We start from the raw sequence: 20,620 nt of genomic DNA, 5'->3' as shown, positions 1-20,620 counted from the left end.
GGGTTGTAGTTGCTTAGCTGTGGAGAAAAACTGCTTAAGTAGTATGGGTCAAACCTGATTAGATCATGTACGGCCCAGTTTGAATAGAGTAAAACTTGACTGAAAGAAGAGATTTTCAAACCCAACCAAAGCTTGCTATTTCCAGTTAAAACTAAATGTGGAGATTGTCTGCCGTGATACCTTAAGATTTTGTTCATGTCTGCTCTTAGCTACTCAGAGTCCGGCCTTGAAATCCGTCTCTTTCCCTCCTCTGGAAACCAGAGACATGGAGATGGGTAATCAACAGATTATTTCCATGATTTTTTCATTATCTTAATATCACTTAGATTTGCAAAAAGATAATTTTAAGATCTGCTTATGGATCTTGGCTACTCACACTCACACAGAGCTGCTTGTTCAACCATTCTGTGTCTGTGTGATCGTCTGAAAAACATTTTTGCTGCTGGCTTAAAAACTGACTGCTTTAAGACAGTGTTGTCATATCCTTTTTAGCTGATTTGTTCTTGTATAGCTGCATTTTGTATCCTAGAAAATTTAAGGAGGTGTAAATCCTTGCTGATGAGAATTCTTTCAGGCATGCAGATCTCAAATTTCAAGCCCAGTAGACTGTATCACAAGCCATCATCTCTGTTGCATTGACACAGTTGTTTCCAAGCTGACTTTCAGGCCATCTGCCATCTTGCTTAGCTTTGCTTTAGCATCGTCTTGAACTGTACAGCCTTCACTAAGCTGTTTGCTGCTAACCCATTCAGTCACAAGTCTCTCAGCATTTTAAGTTCAGATTCTTTTTTCAGCTTTTGATGAAACACAAACTATTTCTTCAAGATCCAAAACATCTGGCACCACAGAAGTGCAACCGACCAAATCTGGTAATGATTTCTCATGAAATTAACTCTCTTGACAGTTAGGAATTTCCAGAAGAGACGTGGTGCCTTTCATTAAATGGCTTGTTCAGTTTGACATAGATGAAGAATAACTGCAGATATGGAAGTACTATATCAAATAACGTATTTCTTTATGACATTTTGTATGAAATATTGCACTAGTGAGGGATTTTTTCCATGATAGATTGGACTACAGCATGTAATTCTTAGCCTAAAAAATGTATCTGATGTATAGAAAATGCTAAATTTAAATATCCCTCTCCACACCAAAGTTTTGTAAATGGAATATCCTGATCAGCTGAAGTGCTCAGATACTACAGAGATAAGTGGAAACTGCTGATATTCCAACACCTTTCGAAAATGTAGCCTTCCTTTTAGTCTTTCTATATAGGCATACTTGTACTTTGAAAACTGATACTATAAAAATATGCCATTGAAGATTCAGACATGGACTAGTTCATCCTTAGAAAACTTCTCTGATGTTATTATTTGTATTTATGGATGAGGAAACTTTCACATAAGAGCTGGATATTTAATCTGGGGCCGCTGACAGTTATCCAAAAGAAAAAAATTACATAAGAGGAGAGCCAGTTGGAAAGATTTCATTTCATTAGCATGCTGATAATGTAATGCTTGATGCTCTTGTTTTTTAAAGGAAAATCATTTTTGAAGGAAATTCATAATTAAAGGCAAAATTGGTTGGAAATGTCAGCCATTCATGTCTGACAAAAGACGGTTCATATGTTTCACTTAGTACAGTTCCTGTTTTGTCATCCTTTCTTTTTCTCCAGTTGCAGCACTAGGATGTTCTATTGCATGATCCTTGGATTCTAGACAAAAATTCGAAATAGTCCCAGTCTGCTAATTATTGTTCATGATTTATTATCCTTCTTCTTCGAGCTGCTTTGTCTTCTTCTTTTTTTCTTTTTTAACTAATTTTTTAACTTTATTTCTGTGATTCTTCTAACCGTTGCAGCTATCAGTTGCATTATGTGGCTTACTTCTAATGCATGTTTGGGGGGGGGAAAATTTCAATTCACACATAATTACTGTACATTCTGGTCTACTTTTTTGCAGGGCATAATGCGTTAGACACTAGCTAGAAGTTTCTTCAGCTCATCAAAAGAGGATGGTGCTGTTGCATGATGATTCTTGTCATTTCAAAATAATATAGCATGATTTTGTTTTTATTTTCCAGCTTCACATGGCTTTCTTCATGTTACTTCTACTCCTCAAACTTTTGCAACTCCAGAAATACCAGACACTGGTAAATTATAGTAATGTTATTTCAGAAGCATGGGGTTTTTTGGTTTGTTGTTGTTGGTGGTGATGGTGGTTTTTTTGGTGCTGAAAAGGTTACTACTGTTTCCACACTGATGATTTCAGTTAATTTTTCCACACTGCCTACATGGGGGTTACCCTGTGTGTTAGTTTTTCAAATGCTATAATGGCATCCTCCTACTTCCTGGGGTCAGGCTTAACACAGGTTCAAAGCAAAATTGCAGCTAGCGTACAGAATAATAATACTAATTCAGTACTGAGCAAATCGGTGTGTCAGAAAAGATTTAAGTTTTGTGAGGCGAAAGACTGTTGAATAGAATTACAGTCAAGTAGGATATGATATTTTTTGGTGGTGAGGTTTTACTCTCCTTCTCTCCCTTTTTCTCCCTCCCTCCCTGCCTCCCTTTTGCTGTCCCCCTGCTTCCCCCTCTCATTGTGTAAAGGAAGTGTTTAAAATGCCTACACACGTTCCTGTGTTTTTTTTTTCCTCTGTACATTGACTTAAAACTAGAAAGCCATATGTCAGTCCAGGCCTTTCTAGCTAAGCTTTACTGTGGACTACAGACGTTGCTGTTGCTACATAGGTTGCTGTTTCTTCTGAGACTTTTGGCATGTGAGGATGCTTAGTTTTCTTAGGCATTGCTTGAACACGAACAAGTATGTGCGTGAGAGGTTAGGGCGACAGGGAAAGGGGAGGAGGAGCTGATGAAGAAAGGAAGCATTTCATTGCCCAGAACTTTATGTTGAGTAATAAAGCTGCGGTTTAAGTTCTTTGCTGTATAACCTATTGGCTCTTGGCAGCCCAACACAGTTTTCAGGATTTCAGTTTTGTTGCACTATAATATAAATATTCCTACTCCTAGGCAATTACTTGAAATCAAGTTAGTTAATTCTGTTATGTTGGATACCTGGGACCAAATCTGGTGTGAACAAAAACTGGCTGAAACTGAGAAATAAGAGCTAAGCGCATAGAGCTAAGTGACTTAATGAAGTGGTACAGAGAGGCATTCATCTCCTGAACTTCCTATAATTCTCCTAGACTTTATAAAGAATTGTTACCTTCATGAAAATATGAAGTTATGGGTCTCTTTTTTCAGGTGCTATAAAAGGCAAATGTACAACTATATACATCAGTTTTCAATCCCTTTATAAAAATTTTCACATGTGGGAGAGGAAGATAACATCTCTAGCCAAGCAGTAAGTGAGGGTATTTAAAATATTCAGAAAAAATAGTGTACAATTTTTAAAATCATATTCTGTCCTAATGACTTCTACAAAACAGTGCAAGGTGTAATTTCTTTTATTTCCCCAAAAATTCTTCATTAATTTATTCACATGAAGTTATTTCTCAGATTTATGTACATTTTTTTTCTGCAGCTACAGATACTGCTGAGTTGGAAATATCCATGCCTGTAATTACCACAGAACATCATTTCTTAGAAACAGCAATGGGTAAAACTGATAAGTTGACTTTCTTGCTTTGTCTTGTCCTCACTGCTATTTTTGGAACATTTCCTTTGCTTTAGTTGTCACCATACTAGTAATTCATACCGCTCATTGTCATCATTAACTAGATTATCAACTGTATTCATTGCTCATCTTTATAGGTGATTGGGGTATGGAGCTGCTGTTTGGTTGTGGGGTTTTTTTTAATTATTTTTACTGTTTTGGGTTTTTTACTGTTTTTGGTTTTTTACTGTTTTTTATGGTTTCCCAACTGTGGACCTACCTCAGCTTTTTTCATGTGCTAAGAGAAGTTAACCGTGGAAGAGAATGAAGGGCTTAACATATATTTCTGGGTAATAATCAGCTGAAAAGTTTGTTTTGACTGGCTTTATACTGGCTGGCTCACTGACCGTCTCCGAGATCAAAAAGTTGTTTTTTTACTCTCTGCGATTGTTAATACATGCGCTAAAATTCTTGACTAGTAAGAATTCTCCTTAATATGAATAATTAAATCACATGAATCCACACTGAATTGCATAGCAGCCTAACAATTCATGGGACATAATTCTTAGCTGACTTGCAAGCGACTTTCCATTATAATACTTCCATTTTAATAATGCAACTTTTGTCTGATGAGTCCTGTGCTATCCATAGTAGCTTTAAGGTAAATACACATTTTAACACAAGATTATTTTTTCGTATTTAGATGAAACGAAGCCTCTTTCTTCAAGCTCCAAAACATCTGGCTTGCCAGAAATGGTACCAACCTCAGCTGGTAATGATATCTCTCTTCACTGTAGTACTCCTGACATCTAGGCAGTCCCTCAAAAGACACAGCAATGCTTTGGTAAACAGAGGGTTTATTTTGACTTGCCCTGTACAAAAATGTAACTGGGGAGAGAGAGAGAGAGAAAGCGAGAAACTCATTCTAACCACTGCAACATTTGAGAAATTTGGAACTAAATGTTAGAAGGAGACAACGAGAGTAGTTTTCCTTATGCTCATAAGCAATTTGCTAGATCGTCCTGTGGGGTTATGTCCTTCATTTTTCTTTAAAGGGTGATATACCTAGGCCTGTTATGTGCTATTTCACATGGTTGGATAAGGTGCTTAAGTGTCACATCTGCTTCTCTTGTACGTTGGATGCAAAAACTTGTCATTAGGTGAGAAGAGCTTTACCTGCTGTTTTTAAGACTATTGTGCTAGCTTTTAACCATGGGAAAAAGCCAGTCACTAATTTGTCAGTGACTTGGATCTGTGACTGCAAGGAAAAGTGCATATAGGAGGGCCCTGAACTCAGGGGTTTCAGTTTACAAAGGCCAGGAATATGCAGAAATCCCAAAGAAATTACTAGCACTGTTCATTATTACCGCCAGCTTCCTCATCTTTGTACAGGTTTGAAAAATTTCACCAGCAATGTTGTTGCCTTTTGTGGAACTAGAATCACACTCCACTGTGTTAGCCAAGAGCTGAAAATGAATACACAAAAACAGATCTATCTTCCTACTGCTTTATGTATGTCTTGCATTGTGCATTTTCCCTATGCAAAATTAGGATAAAAAAGTTAAAGTACCAGTAAGTTAACTTAATGAAGTGGCTTGTTCTTTAACGTACAGTGGGATGAGTAACTCTACAGGTTGAAAACTGTGCTAGAATTCTACAGTAAAGTTGCAGTTGGTTACTTGTTCATGAGCATTTCTCTGTAGAGTTGTTGTGCACTCTTAGTGCCAGGCATCTAAGGTTTCTAAGCCACAGAAATGAGGTTTTGGGAGATTCTAGGCAAGACTAAGGCCTGATCTAGTCCATTTTTATGATCATCGTGGTGATAACAAAGAGTATCCCTTTGCCAAGATGATGGAACTTGTAAGGAGAGTTGGCGTTATGATGGCGTTATGAGTTGATAGGGTGATACGCAGTTTATCCCTTGATGCCGACAGAAGGAAGTGTTGAGCATTTGTAGTTGCGTGCATTTAAAAGAGAGGTCCCTACCACCTCTCCTCTTGAATTCCAAATCCAAAAGCGGGGTCCTTTGGCTCTGATGTTCTCTCTGCAAAGGCTGCCTGCGTCTTTCGGCGAGATGTAAGGATCGCTTTGGTGAAGTAGCCGTTTGGCCATTTTCCTGCAAACGGAGAGCCATTTAACTACTGAGTCATATTGTGTTAGTTGCAACCATGGCAAGGCAGCTGATAGCTGCTTTGGTCAGGGACTCATGAGACGCTGCCAGAAAAGGGCAGGTCTTGCACTAAACCTGGACTTTTGGGGTGTTGTAAACCGGTGCTGCCAGTTGCTGCTTGCAGCTCTGGTGGCAAGACTTTTGCTGTCTCAGGATTGTTTCTGTGTCTGACCGTAGCAACGCGGAGACCAGGCCTGGAGTCGCCTTCACCTGCTTCACTGGAAACGGCAAGAACCGTGATGGGTAAATAGCCTGTGATTCCCTTCCTGCTTTTGATTACTCTGGCATCAAAGAGATGAGCCCGTTCAGAGGTTTTGATTCTCTCTCATGGCAATACTGAAAAGTGGATCCACGATGCGGTTGCTCCCTTATGCCTCGTTATTAGAAATTGCTCCATTTGTAAGCTTTCAGATTCCTTTTGGGGGCTTGTCCACGCTGCAGGCCTCGTCCACTTTGAGGTTTGCTCTGCCGCGGGGCTATCTACGCCAGCTGAAAATAGCATCAAGTTACAGGGAGCAATGCCGTGACAGCGAAGCCTGCCCCAAGCAGGGCCACGTCTTCTTGTTTATAGCTATGTCTTGATGTGGTCCATGCAACGACAGGCTCTCTGAGGACCTGAAGGTGGTTTTTGTGTTTGATCTTAGCTACTCGGAGACCCAGGCTGAAGTCCACCTCTCCTCCTGCCCTGGCAACCCAGCCAGCCGCGAAGGGTAACTAGCATCCAGCCTTCCTTTGCCGTTTTCTCCTCTCTCTCCCCTTCCCCCCTCCCCGGTCACTTGGCATCGCTGTCGTTTGCTGGCTGCTGGGGGAGAGTATCAAGACTCTCCCCAAGCGGTGCACCTTGGCTTGCAGCCACACCTGCCACGCTTGCGATGCAACTCTGCTGTTGAGCCCGTGCTTTTACCGTTGCTTGACAAGCGTTTTCTGCAGGGGTGGAACGACAGCTTGCGTAAAGGACGTATTACGACGCCTTGCCTTCGGCTGCCATTCCACTGCTTCTCTCCTGTTTGGTAGCTGCCTTTCTTTCTGTGGCACGTTCAAAGAAGATAGTGTTTTTGGATGGGAATTGCTGCTGGGCTGGGTTGGCGCAAGCTGGTGGTGCTGCAGTTCTGCCACCCACTGGGGCCTGGGGATCCAGGGGTGCCGTTATGAGATACCCGACAGCCGGCTTTCAGGCCGGCCGGCCGGCCTCTCTTCCTACCTTTACGTTGTCGCCTTCGGCAAGCGGGCGCTCTGCTGTCCTCCGGCTTTTGAGGTCGCGCTGGGATTGTAAGCACGCGGCCTCTTTTCAGCTTTTGGTGAAGCGCAGCGAGTTTCTTCAGGGCTCCAAACATCAGCTGCCTTTGGCCCCTGACCCTGACCCTGTTGCTGACCAAATCCAGTAACGATGCATCTTGGCAGGTGCAAGGCGGGAACTGTACCAAGAGGTGCTTTTGAGCTCTTAGTTGAACTGTCGTTTCACTTGGGCCTGCGTCGGGGCAAAGAAGAACTGCAGGAGTGAAAACGCTGAGTATGAAAAGCCTTATTTATTTAAAGCGTTGGCTCTGGCCCCTGATGAAAGTGGGTGGAAATGCTTGTGGCAGCAGCCTTTGTCATATTTGCAGGCATACAAGGCCAGTCCTGTGGCCTGGCAGTATATTTTGGCCCACAAGGTAGTGGGGAAGTATTTACATGAGCAGACTATTAAGCCTCCAGAGTTGAAGTTGAGTGCAAGTTAAAAGTGCAGTGAACCATGTTAAAGATGTCTTGCAGGATGTCTTTTTGGCGCTTTTGACCAGGGCAGTCTTGCTTTCGCATCAGCTCGGTGGTGCATGTACTTCAGGGTCTTTTCCAGTGAATTTACAGTGCTTGCGTCCCTTAACTCTTAGAAGACTTTTCTCAGCTGTCTTCTTTTTCACAGGGGAAATGGAGGAGACTTGTTATCATAACAAATTCCGTAAATTTTGGCAGGGCACTGGGGCCAGGGGATATTTCTTTCTTTTCTTCTGCCTGGTGATAACTATTGTCTAGATTTTTTTACTGTTCTGATTATTCACTCTTTTTTTCCACTCTTCTATTTTCTCTAACTTTTTAAGGAGTTTTGTTTCAGAATCATCATCTTCTGTGTTTGCTTTCTCCTTGCTTCCCTTTGCTAGGTATTCTTCAGCTTTTTCAGTCTTACATTTTTACTAATCTAATGGGAATTTACTTCCATCATAGTTCAGACATTTCCCTTTTGCATCATATGTATGTGTTTTTATGTGTATTAGCTCATAAGCCTCTTTCATTTTTAGATTCTGCTTATTTAGCAGATGTTTTTTTACATTCTACAGTTCTTTGTTACTGGGTCGTTTAACTGTTCAGTCCGTGGTTGCAGATAACGCCATGCTGTGATGGTTCATACGACTTTTTAGTAATACAGTACAATTTTTTTTTCAGCTTCACCTGACTTCCTTCATGTTACTTCTACTTTCCAAACCTCTGCATCTGCAGAAATGTCAGAGACAGAGACTGGTAAATGATACTTGTTTTATTTCCTATCCATGATACTTCTTGGTATTGAAATAGTCAGTAGTGTTTCAGCGTTCATTATTTCTTCTGATTTCTTAATGCTGCGTGTGCAATGATATTTCATTTGTTTTTTAAGGATTTGCATTAATTGTAATACTTGCCAGTGTCAAGCTGTTCTAGCGTCAAGTAGGTGATCCTGATATGATCTGCCTATATCAGAGTCGTGTCTTATTAGTGAACAGAGGGCATGGCAGAATTCAGTAGTTGAGAGGAAATTGCACAGTTTGATAATTTTAGGGTTTTTGGGATGACGATAATTTTTTGGGGGAGAGTGTTTAGTCTCTAGATAGTAGTTTTTAAAGAGATTTGTTAGCTGATCATTTGCTTTCTGTTGTAACTTTCTTAAAGTAGTTTTTAGAGAAAGCAACGTTGCAAAAGACTCTGCTGTATGCATAGTATTTTGGTATTAATAAATTATTTTCACAGTTGTTTCTTACACTCATTTATTTTCTCTCTCCATGTCTATTTTTCTTCATTTTGTTTTATCTTATTATTTTTAGCAGAAATGTGCATTGGTATATGAGCATGGGATGTTGCCCAGAATGTGGTTACGAATAGTCAGATAGAGGATTGCTGTGAGGTTCTTGGCTGTGTTTCTGTGCATGCGAGGACAAGTGATATCCTGTTACATCATTTTATCGAACCTTCTTTTTTTGATGACCAGCTTTAAAATCCAATGGCTTGATTTTTTTTTTTTAAATGTCTTTTTTTTTTTTTTTAGCATGGTATGCAGAGGCAGCAAAGCATAAACCCCCGCAACTTTTGAGTAAAAAACTAATTGGAGCTACAGTGATTTCACAAAGGGCTCGCTCTCTCCGTTTCCTTTTTCATCATGTTTCTCAATACCAGGAGGAGGCAAAATCTTGGGCTTATTTACATATTTTCCCTTCAGCTGCAAATACCATTAAGTTGAAAACATCTTTGCTTCTGATTTCCAAAGAACCTAAGTTATCAGGAAATATTATGGATAGCTATCAGAAGTTCAGTCTTTATTCTTTATTTTTCTAAGCTGTGGGCTTAGTCTTGCTGCGTTTTGGAAGAAGGAGAAGAAAGAAGAATCTGGGTTTCTTTTCATCACTGATCATTGAAATCTCTGAGATTCAGAGATTGCCTTATCTTTTATTACATTATTTTATTCGGAGACGGCTTGCCTTATCTTTTGTTACATTAGTATTTCAGGCTGTTTGTCGTCATCCTTTGCGATCACATTCTTTGCTATCTACTTTGCAGGATACATCATGTAGTTTATTTTTTATTATTGCAGTTGTCATTCATTGAACTGCCTTACTGAGACTTCATTTTATCTGTGTTTGGCACTGTATTTTTTGTTGTTGTATTTTGTTTCTTAATGCTTCCAAAACTCTCTCTTTCTGTCCATCGTAGGAAATATTTTTCTTGTACTGGCTTATTGACTGGTGGTGAGAAGAATGTGTTCTCATCTCTTCCTGTTCCTTTCTTTTGTTCTGTTTTCCTGGAGCTGCTATTCCTATTCTAAAATGGAGAAATAATGTAAAATTCTTAGATGATAAGAATTCTGTCTAGTAGAGAATGATGAAACAAACTTCACTGCTGTCATGAAACAGTCATTTCGCAGCTGACTTTCAGGCCATCTGTCATTTTGCTTATGTTTAGCCTAATATTGTCTTGATGGCTTGGCTTCCATTAGCAGATTCCTTTGATATTCCACTGCCTTTGGGATTAATACAGCATTTTAAGCCCAGATTTTCCTTTCAGCTTTTGGTAAAACATGACCTGGTTCTTCAAGATTTTAAAACATGTAAATCTTCTGGCATTCCATAAATGTCACAAAACAGATTTGTATTTGTTTGCTTTTTTAAATGTTTGATCCTATTACAAATAGAAATTTTAAGAGTTACTGTACCTCTTTTAATTGTTCAGCTCGTTTACTATGACCTATTCTAGAATAATTGAAGAACTGCAGCGGATGAAATTTTGACTTCATAAGCACATCATTCATGAAGTTTTCAGTACTGCATTTAGTACTGTATTATAATTACTATATTATCACAGAATGAATCACAGAATGGTTGAGGTTGGAAGGGACCTCTGGAGATCATCGAGTCCAACCCCCCTGCTCAGGCAGGGTCCTCTAGAGCACATTGCCCAGGATCGCGTCCAGACGGGTGTTGAATATCTCCAGTGAAGGAGACTCCACTACCTCTCTGGGCAGCCTCTTCCAGTGCTCGGTCACCCTCACAGTGAAGAAGTTTTTCCTCATGTTCAGATGGAACTTCCTGTGGTTCCGTTTATGCCCGTTGCCTCTTGTCCTGTCTCTGGGCCCCAGTGAGAAGAGTCTGGCCCTATCCTCTCAAGACCCTCCCTTCAGATACTTGGTACACATTGATGAGATCGTGTCTCAGTCTTCTCTTCTCCAGGTTAAAAAGGCCCAGCTCTCACAGTCTTTCTTCATAGGACAGATGCTCCAGTCCCCTCATCGTCTTGGTAGCCCTCCGCTGGACTCTCTCCAGTACTGCCATGTCTCTCTTGTACTGGGGAGTCCAGAATTGGACACAGTACTCCAGGTGAGGCCTCACCAATTATGACTGAGTTGTGATTAGTTTCATCTCTTAGTAGATTTACAAGAGCATTCTTCAGTATTTTAAAGACAGTGAGCATTAACTTACTTGAAAACACATATTTAGTGTTTTCACTACTTTGACACTTATGTGTCAAAGAGACATTTCTTAAGACCTGACTGAAATATCCTTATTTACAGAATAGTTGAGCATCCACAAATTGCATGGAATACAGAGGACTGTGGATACTTAGCAGTTACTAAAAATATAAACATAATACTGGTAGTCTCGGGAAGGATTTGGTCTTTAAGTGTCTATGTTCAAAAAAGCTAGGTAGTCTAAGCTGTTAAATACCTCGAGAATAGTTAAGTCTGTGTATCTCTGGTCTGGAGGATTAAAGTAGAATATAACCTCAAATAATGTAAAATGAATTCAGACCTGGTTTATCGACTTGTTTGCACTGCTTTACCCTTTTGTACTCTTACTTCATTTGTGCAGAATTAGTAGAACACGTGATTGAATTGCTCCGTTTGGTTTGCTGTCAGCTGTATGCAGGGATGAGTAGCTGCTCACGCTACAAAGCAGTAGTTTATTGGACCTTGAAGTTTTTCTCTTTCAAAACAGCTGTATACTTTTTGGTCCTTTCAAATTATGTGTTGCAGTTCAGTGCTGATAATTTTGATTTTAATAATTCTAAAACATACTAAATGGACAGCTGCTTGCATTTTTTGGTGTATTGGTTAAATGCAACTTTGTAAATGTAGCCACAGATAACATGAATTCATTAGCAATGTATTTGAGGGGCAGTGTGTTCTAAAATCCTAACAAAGAAAATGATGCGTTTCTCTCTTACAGTAACTGTTCAAGCACCCTTGAAAGTTATTACGTCTCACTACAGTGGAGCTGAATTGGGAAAATAATCATAAACACTTTTTGGCATATTCCTATTTGTTAAACTTTGCTCAGTGTTCTTAGTTTCTCATCTCAGATAAATTTGGAAAAATCTTAACTTTTGTCTGTTACAGAATTCACACTGAACACAAACATGACGCAGCTGTGTTAGTACTCATGGTTGGTACTGATGGTTGTCCTGCCTCTGCACAAATGCAGCATTTTTGTTTCCTTTTAAACTTAAGAAGTCTTTTTGATTTGAGGTCATTTCAACAAAATCAAAATAAGTGACTGCTTGGACTTTGAAATGATCCAGCTGTTCATTTGATAGAAAACTTTTAGCAGCAAGTCATGTGTAGCTTTACCGCTTTCTGTGGCATGTTCTCTCAGAACTAGCACAGCATTCACCATAGTTGTAAAGAGTCAGGCTATTTGGATTTCTTATTACTTGTCCTTAGACTTTAATCAGTAGTGAGTGTTCCTAGCATCAAGAGTGTCTATATTGCTATTTTCTGCTCTTCAGTCTTTCGTATGCCACTGTCCATAAAAGAGGTCAACTTATGTTTCTTCTACACTGTCTGCATAATTTTTCCAACAGAAATGGTAGTGTCAATGAGCTGATACAATCTGGTTTTTGGCATTTGTATTTTCATTAAAATGCTGTCACAAAAGCTTAAAGGGGTCTTGAAGTCATTTCCCCCTCAAAAAGATGGCCTTTCTTAATAATACTGTTTTTATCAAACTGATTTTGTGGCAGTTGAGGGGAAATAAGATCCCTAGATAAGGCATGAATTTACTAAGTATCATCAGGAAAGATGATCCCATGTTTCAAACCCTATCTTCTGGAATTTTCTTGTTTGGTATTAGCTATCCAGAAACCAACTCCAAAATCTATGCCTTTGTCGTTGATGGCAACTACAAGGACAGTGCTGGAAAAATAGCATAGATTCCATAAATACTTCCATCATTTTTGCATTGCTTTTTGTCTGGCAGAGACTTAAAACATGTTGGCTGCCAAATGTTTGCAGCAGGCTTTTTATTAAAACTTGTATATCAGCCACTTCTGTATAACTTGTCAGACGGTTGCTACAAGTATGTATAGACATGTATTGGAATTAACTGATTTTCTGAAGTTACAATTCTGATACCAAAGATTTTAGACATAAGAAAATTCTTACGGTAAAAAAGTAGAATGAGATTTTAAATCCTGTAACAACTGTATTGTAAAATACACCAGTCCTTTTTTTTTAATGTTAATCATACTTCAGCTGAGCTGCAGGTTTTCTGCTGTCTTGCCTGTCTTTATGTCATCTCGAACTGCCTTTCTGCTAGCTGAACATTGTGTTACAGCTTTAGATTTGTGGTTCCACCTTATTCTAACCCTAGATTCTCTTCTCAGTTTTTCATGAAACACAGCCCACTTCATCAAGATTTCAAACATCTGAAAAATCTAGTGTCCCAGAAATGCCAGTGCACTCATTTAGTAATGCTGTTTCTTGAAAATTTAACCATCATGACTCTTAGACGTAATAAAAGTCATTATTAATTTTTATTACATCATTACTTCAAAAAGAATGCATTAAAGAAAATCAAACCAATTGAGTTTTATACTCGGGAAGGTTATAGCAAGCTTTGTGGGGTAGAAGAGTAACCATAGAAGTTAAATGATATTATTAGATTTTTTTTCATGTTTCACAGGACGTTTTCATAAACCAGGAAGTATGATATGGATGAAAATAATGAAAGATGAATGTGATATGATAGTAGCTATAAATAGTTGACTGTCAAAATGGAAGGATATATTAAACTAGATTTTGTAGGGAATATTCATTGGTCCAGTATTAGGCAGTAGTTTTATTAATGACCTAGATGGTAGAATGGAATTGATGCTTGTTAAATTGACAAATGGCACCAAGCTGCAAGACATGCTATTATGTAGAGGATAGAATGCTCTTTCTCAAGAAAAAATATTTAGCTTATGCAAGAGTAATCAATTGTATGCGTGCATGATGGAGAACCACTGGAGAGGAACTTTTTGTTATAGCGAATCAAAAGCTTGACTGTGATTCAGTATTGTTGTGCTGTTGCCAAAAAGGGAAGCACTATACAAAAATGTAACAGTAGAAGAACAGTCTGCCAGGTACATGAAGAAATCCTTCTGCTCTACTGAGCTTTTAGAGAGCTGCATATTACTCTGTTCACTTCTTGAGTTTTGCACTCCAAAAAACCCGGTGCAGACCCATCGGGGCGGTTCAGAAGAAGATACCAGCAAAAGTTATTAGAAATCTAGAAGGTGCAGCCTATGAAAAGATTGAGTGAAGTGTGATTCCTTAGTCTGCATAAAACAAAGGGCATGATTATGAAGATGCATCTCAGATTTATTTACTTTTTTTTTTTTAAAGTTGTTAATAGCGTGGAACTGGAAACGTTTGCTCCTCCAAGTTCCAGGATACTATATTTGTTACCAAAAAAAAAAAAAAAAAAAAAAAGATTGGGTAATGCTGACACATTTTTTCTTTAATTAAACTTTTATTATTTTTCTTCTCTTAAAGATAATTTTGGGAGCTATTCCTTACATCTTTCTTCTGCTATACTTGCAATTCCTGAAGTTTATTTTCATCAAATATACTCACTACTTTTTGTAGGAGCCAACACCCACTCTGTTTTATTGTTAAAATACGTTATCCATGGGAATATCATTTTGATAGCTTCAGAAAGCGGCCTATTTAACAAGTGTTTCAGAAAAGCACTTGCCTGGCTGCTTTTTCTCACAGCAGAAATATGTAGCTGAAAGTCTGACCATCTCATACAACATAAATGTAGTGATTAGAAAATTGCCTCTAAACTGAGCAATTCCTTATCATTTGTTTTTAGCAAATATTCAATTTTTAAGTCTCTCAAACCTTTTTGAGGTTTTTCGTGTATCTCACTCCTCACCGTGTTATTCTTCTTATACCTCTGTGAAGCTACAGGAGAGTAAAATAAGTTATTCAGGTCATTTGCATGTGTAAATACACACAAACATGTTTTTATATGTGTCAATATGTATATGCCTAAATATAGACTTTTTGACTATGCACAAAAAAGCGTTTTGATACCCTATGTGTGATGACTGTCTGCCTCAGTATCTCAAGACTATATTTTGTTAACTGTGTGTTAGCTGTTGTGCTAGCTTCAGAGAGACCAGTTGTGAAGTCAACATCTCTTTCCTACCTGGAAACCAGAGATACAATAATAGTATAGTATAGTAAATAGCACATATTTACATTATAGTTTCTGTTGCCTTCTCATCACTGCACTGGACAGCAGTAGGATTGAAAGTTAGTATTTTTAAACAAAAGTGTGTGTCATGTTTGCTGTATGATTCTTTCGTGTCAGTCATTCCTTTTCATTAGCAACTAGAAAGCAGCCTGTCCAGACTGAATGACTGAGGAACATACTGTTGTTTATTATCGTTAGCTGTTTTGTGTAGGTTTAGTTCTTATTCAAGAATTTTCTTTCCATAAACTCTTCAGAAGGATGAGAATTCTGTGTCCTGGAAATTTAGGAAACCTAAAGATGCCAGATCTGATTTAACTCATGTTGTGTCCATACTGTAGGAAGCATCAGCTTGATTGTTCTTATGTCAGTTATCCCACAGCTGACTTAGAGGCCATTGACTAGCTTGGTTTTATTTGCATACATGCTTCTTTTTGCAGCACAGCTTCTGCCAGCTGGGTAATATAGGTTTTTCAGTGGCTCTGATGGTGCTGCAGCTTCTTAAACTTAGATTCTCTTTTCAGCTGCTGATGAAACACAGCCAGTTTCTTCAAGATCCACAACGTCTGGTATTCCAGAAATGGCGTCAACAAAATCTGGTAATGACATTTCTTGAAAAAGTAGTTTTATTAGTGTTAGCAATTCTCACAAGAAATGTCCTTATGAATTTGGTTGTATTGTTAGTTCAGTTTTTTGTTTTTTGTTTTTTTAACCATGGAGTTAAGATAATTACAGGAAGAAGGTAGGATAATTATTTGGGATAATGTTGAAAATGGTAGGCTTCTAGAATTATGACACATTGAGAATAATGGAATATTATAATTATTATTTCTTGTATCTTTGGTAATTTTGTATTACACACATTATAATTATCGGAAAGTTTTAAGGGCAGAGGTGGTCTATATTATCGTTGTATGTTTATACTTTTGACTGAACATGAATTCGCTCATTCTATACTCATTGATTTACATCCATATCTACCGCTGCACCAATTGAACTGGCCTGATTTGTGTAAGAACTGTATCAACAGATCCCCTGAAATCAGTGTTAACTGCCAGCAGTCAGCAGTGGACAGTTACTCTAAATAAATGAATATAGAATAGTACTTCTGTGATACTTATAACTCTATTTCTGGAGCGTGATTTCACTAAAATATTTTACTTCAAAACTATAATTACAGAAGTTATTTGTTGTAAGAAAGTGTGATTTGACAGGTTTAAGGTGAATATCTTTTTTTTCTTACAGTAACTGTTCAAACAGCTTTGCAACCTGTTACATTTGACTTAAGGAAAGTGGAACTGGATAAATTATAATGATATTTTCTCAATGTCTAATATAATAATTTCTCAGATAAGGACCATATGTTCTTTTTACCTGCTCCTGAAACTGCATCTTTTGAGATATATTCGGAAGCCTTTCAACACTATCTTTTACAGAACTCATATTAAGCACAAACGTAGTGTGGTTGGGTTAATGTTAATGATCTTTCTCTGTGTGAATTGAATGGCTTCTTCTTTCTAAAGCTGAAAATTTTCTGCAATTTTGTGCTATTTCAAATTTATGTCTTTAATCTATGCTGTGAATGTTAATTTGATAGGATTTTTTTTCAATATCTAGTGTGTTGGATGTCCCTTCCAACCCTCTGATTCTGTGATACTGCTTTAGGTTAATAGCATATGCTTTGTTATGCACTGAACCATTCCCTTATGATTTTAAAAAATGTAGGCTAGCTGGATTTAATGTGCATCCCACATTTGGTCAGGGGTGCTTATAAACTAAATGGTGAAGTTTCTAACCTTAATATTTAGTAGAGTGAGCTTTTGTCTGCTGACAAAATAACTTTTTATAACTTGAGGTGTTAATTTGATCTGTGTCTTTGCCTAAGGAAGGCATTTACGGGCTTTTTTCTGTGCCAGATATGTAGGTTTTCCAACTTGTGTGCATAAAATGATGTTTTTAGGAGAAATGAAGCGCTGATTCATCACTTTATTTTCATATAGCATACTTTCATATTAAAATTTAAGCATAAAGCATTTTCAACCGCTTATTTAAAAGATTTATCTGGAATTTCCAAACCCAAATGTATGGGGAAAGAGGGTGGCTGTCACCTGTTGCTGTTGAATAGAATTTAAAAATCAGATGTAGCTGGGTGGCCTTGTAATAAACGCTTCAAAATTAGGTGCCATATTTTCCCCCACCCACCCAAAGAAGGCAGAGAACAGACTGTGCTATCAGAAATATCACTTTAAAATGTGTATACAAGAAGTATAAAATAAATAGAGATATTCCAGCTCTGCTAACAAAGGGCCAAAGATCACCTCTTGTAAAGACTGACCTCACTCACTGTTTCAAGATTGTTTTCATATTTGATTTTAGCTACCAAGGAACCAGTACTGAAATCTGCATCTTTTCCCTCCACGGAAACCAGAGGGACAGTGATGGGTAAATAGCATATAATTCCATTAGCTTTTCCATGCCTTGCCATCACTCCCATTTGCCTTGGATAATGCTAAGATTCATTAAACATATACAATAACATAAAAACCAGGTCGGGCTTTTTTGTAAGGTCAACCATTGCTATGTAACCATAGCTGAAAAGTAATTTACTGTACTGACTAAATAACAAGCTACAAAAAGACCTGTACTAGCATACATTGCTCTCATTTGTTTCTCATATTTGCAAACTTATTTCAAATAATAGGTACTTATACAAAAATTTTTTAAATTAGTCTAGTGACAAGAATCCTACCTTGCATGGGAAACCAGACTTTTGCTATCACCCTACTTCACCTCACATCAGCTTCAGTGTTTATGTAACACCTCATTTCACAGCTAGTCTTCAAGGCTGCTGCCATCTTGCTTGATCTCACGTTAGTATTATTTTGAACTGCCCAGCTCCTGCTATCCAAATACTGTGCTAGCTCGATGCCTCTGAAGTCCCTTTTCATTTTAACCTCAGCTTTTCTTTCAGTTTTTGATGAAAAACAGCCTGTTTCGTCAAGATTTGAAACATCTGGCATCCAAGAAATGCCATCAGCTGTACCTGGTAATACTTGAAAATGTGATTTTAATTAGAAATTCTCACAGAGATTTCATCATGCCTTTGTTATTTAACATGAATCAAACTAATTACAGAATTGTTGTAATTTATTTGTTCTATCAAATACCGGACTAATTTAGGAAATTTTATACGATATTCCAAAATAATATTTTTTCCCGATTTTGGTCTACATTCCTAATATATTTACAAGTCTATGTGGTCGTGCTTCATCATAATAGACTTTAGCATTCCGTATAACATATAATAGTGGAGTTTCTCTTTTCAAGGCTTATAGCGGAAGGTAATGTTAAGTTATGTTTAAATCCCGTAATCAAACTGTTCTGATTGTTGAAACTAAGTCCTATAGAAATAACAGGATCAATAGCAAGTTGTTGGTTATTTGGCCACTTCTGCCTCATGTCCCTGGTTACGTTGACTAGACTAATGTAAGGTGCCCATTTTTTTTACAAGGTCAGCCAGACTAGCCAGTTCTGGCAGTATCGCACACACAGTGACCTGTGAATCCTTACCAACTTTAGCGAGGTAGTAATGTCTTGAAAAGGTCACTTTTTTCTATGGCAGTTCTTCCCTCTGTTGCCTGTGTGTCCCTGTATTTTGTGTGAATAAAATTGTTCATGATCCTTCTGTATCTTGATTTCCTATGGAAGCGGTGGTTATGCATTTGCTCTGCATGCTTGCTCGTGTTTGGCATTTTCCCTCCATTAGCTTTGAAGGCTTCCATCAATTTCAGAGGAGTTTGCTAAGACAATTTAAAGATAAATTTCTGTATAAATTCTCAGCTCTGCTGAAAAGAAACTCAGTTTTGAAGGTTTAAGAAAAAAGAGGAGGAACTTAGTTACTGTGCACTCGTCTTGGAAAGTAACTAGTCAGCCAATCGGCATGCAAAGGAAACCAGTTTTAAATAGTTCCGCTGCTCATAAAAAACCTTGTTTTTACAGAGCCATTCCAAAGACAGTAGTTGAAAATGTCTGATTGTGTTGCTGGAGTATTAGTAATCAGCTCTTTCTTTGGCTGTCTGGTTTTAAAGCTTATATCCAGGTCTCTCTCTCACTTTTAGCCTTTTTTAGTCATGTTTTACATGCTTTGCAGGATTTTTATTAGGAATTTTTCAGTAGTTGCTGTTAATAGTTACATGTGTGTTCATGCATATCCCAGACGATACATACATCTCTTTTAGATCACATATCTAGAAATTTAAACTGAAGATTCTTTCTGACTTCAGAGCCACGGGGTTTAATATAAGATGGAAACTCTGTCCAGTGAATGAAGACACTGCTGCTCTATGATATTTTTCCACAGTTTTCAATTAATAAAGATCGAGTTTGTTTTTGTTTTTCAGCTTTACATGATTTTCATCATGTTTCTCCAGTTCCCTAACTAGCTCTGCCTCCAGCAATACCAACAATGGAAACCGATAAATTATAATCATACTCTTCAAAGATCCTTTTAGACTTATTATTTTCTCTGTTACAAGGGCTTCCATGTTGATCGTTTCAGCTCATTTCTTAGTGCTGCACTGAGATATTTTCTACGGCGTGTTACTTCCTCAACTCCACGAAACTAATCTGACATTTTTTGAGTTCAGACCTGTATAGGGTTATTTCAGGAGTCTTGATGAACATTGCTAAATGACCCATGGTACTAATCGTACAGAAAAGTCAGGAGATAACTGAATTAGTTTTGCTAGGCTACCTTTTTAATTTATGGTTTATCATTATATATTTTATTGTTTATACATTATTACAAGACCTGGCATTTTGCCTTTATTCAAGTGGGGGATTTTCTTAGAACTCACACATGCAGTAAAGTAGGATGTGTGACGGTTGTTTATAAATCATCAAACAGATTTGCTTTTTTTTAATGAGCTTTTTGCTCCTTTGCATATCGCAGCTATTAATATGATTTAAGGGTTTTTTACGTCATAATAGAAAACATTGTGAAATGCCCTTTAAATTCAAATTCATTTGTGCCGTGGTATCATGTCCTGTAGGGAAGTTGTATTCAGGTAGGTTAACATGAGGTCTGTAGGTGTAAAGCAGCTATCTCTGTTCCCTTAGATTTAGTTCAGGTCAAATACACACTGACTTTGCTATTTAGCATATTTAGCTTACTCTTTGGCTTATCTGGCTCGCTGTTTAGGATAATTCACTTTATATACTTTATATAATTTCATATTATATGCATTAGCTTATGTTAAAGTAATATCTTCTCCATTTTTAATAAAAGGATGTGGTTTTGCTCATGCATGTGAATCCTTTTAAATGGAGTTCCACGACTTTTAGGGTTGAATGTGATATCTGTCTTTTTCCCATCATCTTTCACTGCATTCTGCCCCAGTATGGAGTTGCCATGTACATTTACTGCTGAATAACTGCTGAGTACTGCTGAGCTGGAAGCATCTCTCTCTCCAGTTTCTTCAGTACCTCATTTGTTAAGAAAAAACATGGGTAATAATGAAATATTTCTTTTAAGCAAAATATTTGAGATTATAGATATTCTAGGTTTTACTTGGGTGAATTTTTGGCTTTATTGCTATCTT

General features: G+C 37.8%; 1 protein-coding gene across 30 annotated transcripts in view; it reads left to right on the top strand.

Annotated features, from left to right (window-relative positions):
- ABI3BP (ABI family member 3 binding protein) overlaps positions 1 to 20,620 on the top strand; it is a 184,898-nt gene that overhangs the window by 80,104 nt on the left and 84,174 nt on the right. For 20 of the 30 annotated variants that reach the window (XM_068906917.1, XM_068907083.1, XM_068906880.1 and 17 more), the window contains 11 exons: positions 210 to 275; positions 795 to 869; positions 2,083 to 2,151; positions 3,543 to 3,617; positions 4,318 to 4,386; positions 5,962 to 6,027; positions 6,429 to 6,494; positions 8,203 to 8,277; positions 15,545 to 15,619; positions 17,397 to 17,462; positions 17,992 to 18,066. In XM_068906917.1, the coding sequence (XP_068763018.1) occupies positions 210 to 275; positions 795 to 869; positions 2,083 to 2,151; positions 3,543 to 3,617; positions 4,318 to 4,386; positions 5,962 to 6,027; positions 6,429 to 6,494; positions 8,203 to 8,277; positions 15,545 to 15,619; positions 17,397 to 17,462; positions 17,992 to 18,066 (777 nt within the window). The remainder of the gene's footprint in view (positions 1 to 209; positions 276 to 794; positions 870 to 2,082; positions 2,152 to 3,542; positions 3,618 to 4,317; positions 4,387 to 5,961; positions 6,028 to 6,428; positions 6,495 to 8,202; positions 8,278 to 15,544; positions 15,620 to 17,396; positions 17,463 to 17,991; positions 18,067 to 20,620) is intronic. The other 10 variants (XM_068907049.1, XM_068906969.1, XM_068907042.1 and 7 more) reach the window with 6 other exon arrangements.

The sequence above is a fragment of the Struthio camelus genome, chromosome 1 (assembly GCF_040807025.1).
Source record: "Struthio camelus isolate bStrCam1 chromosome 1, bStrCam1.hap1, whole genome shotgun sequence".
NCBI classification, from domain to species: Eukaryota; Metazoa; Chordata; class Aves; order Struthioniformes; family Struthionidae; genus Struthio; species Struthio camelus.
Note: the sequence above shows the minus strand (reverse complement) of the source record. Positions and strands in the feature narration are given on the sequence as shown.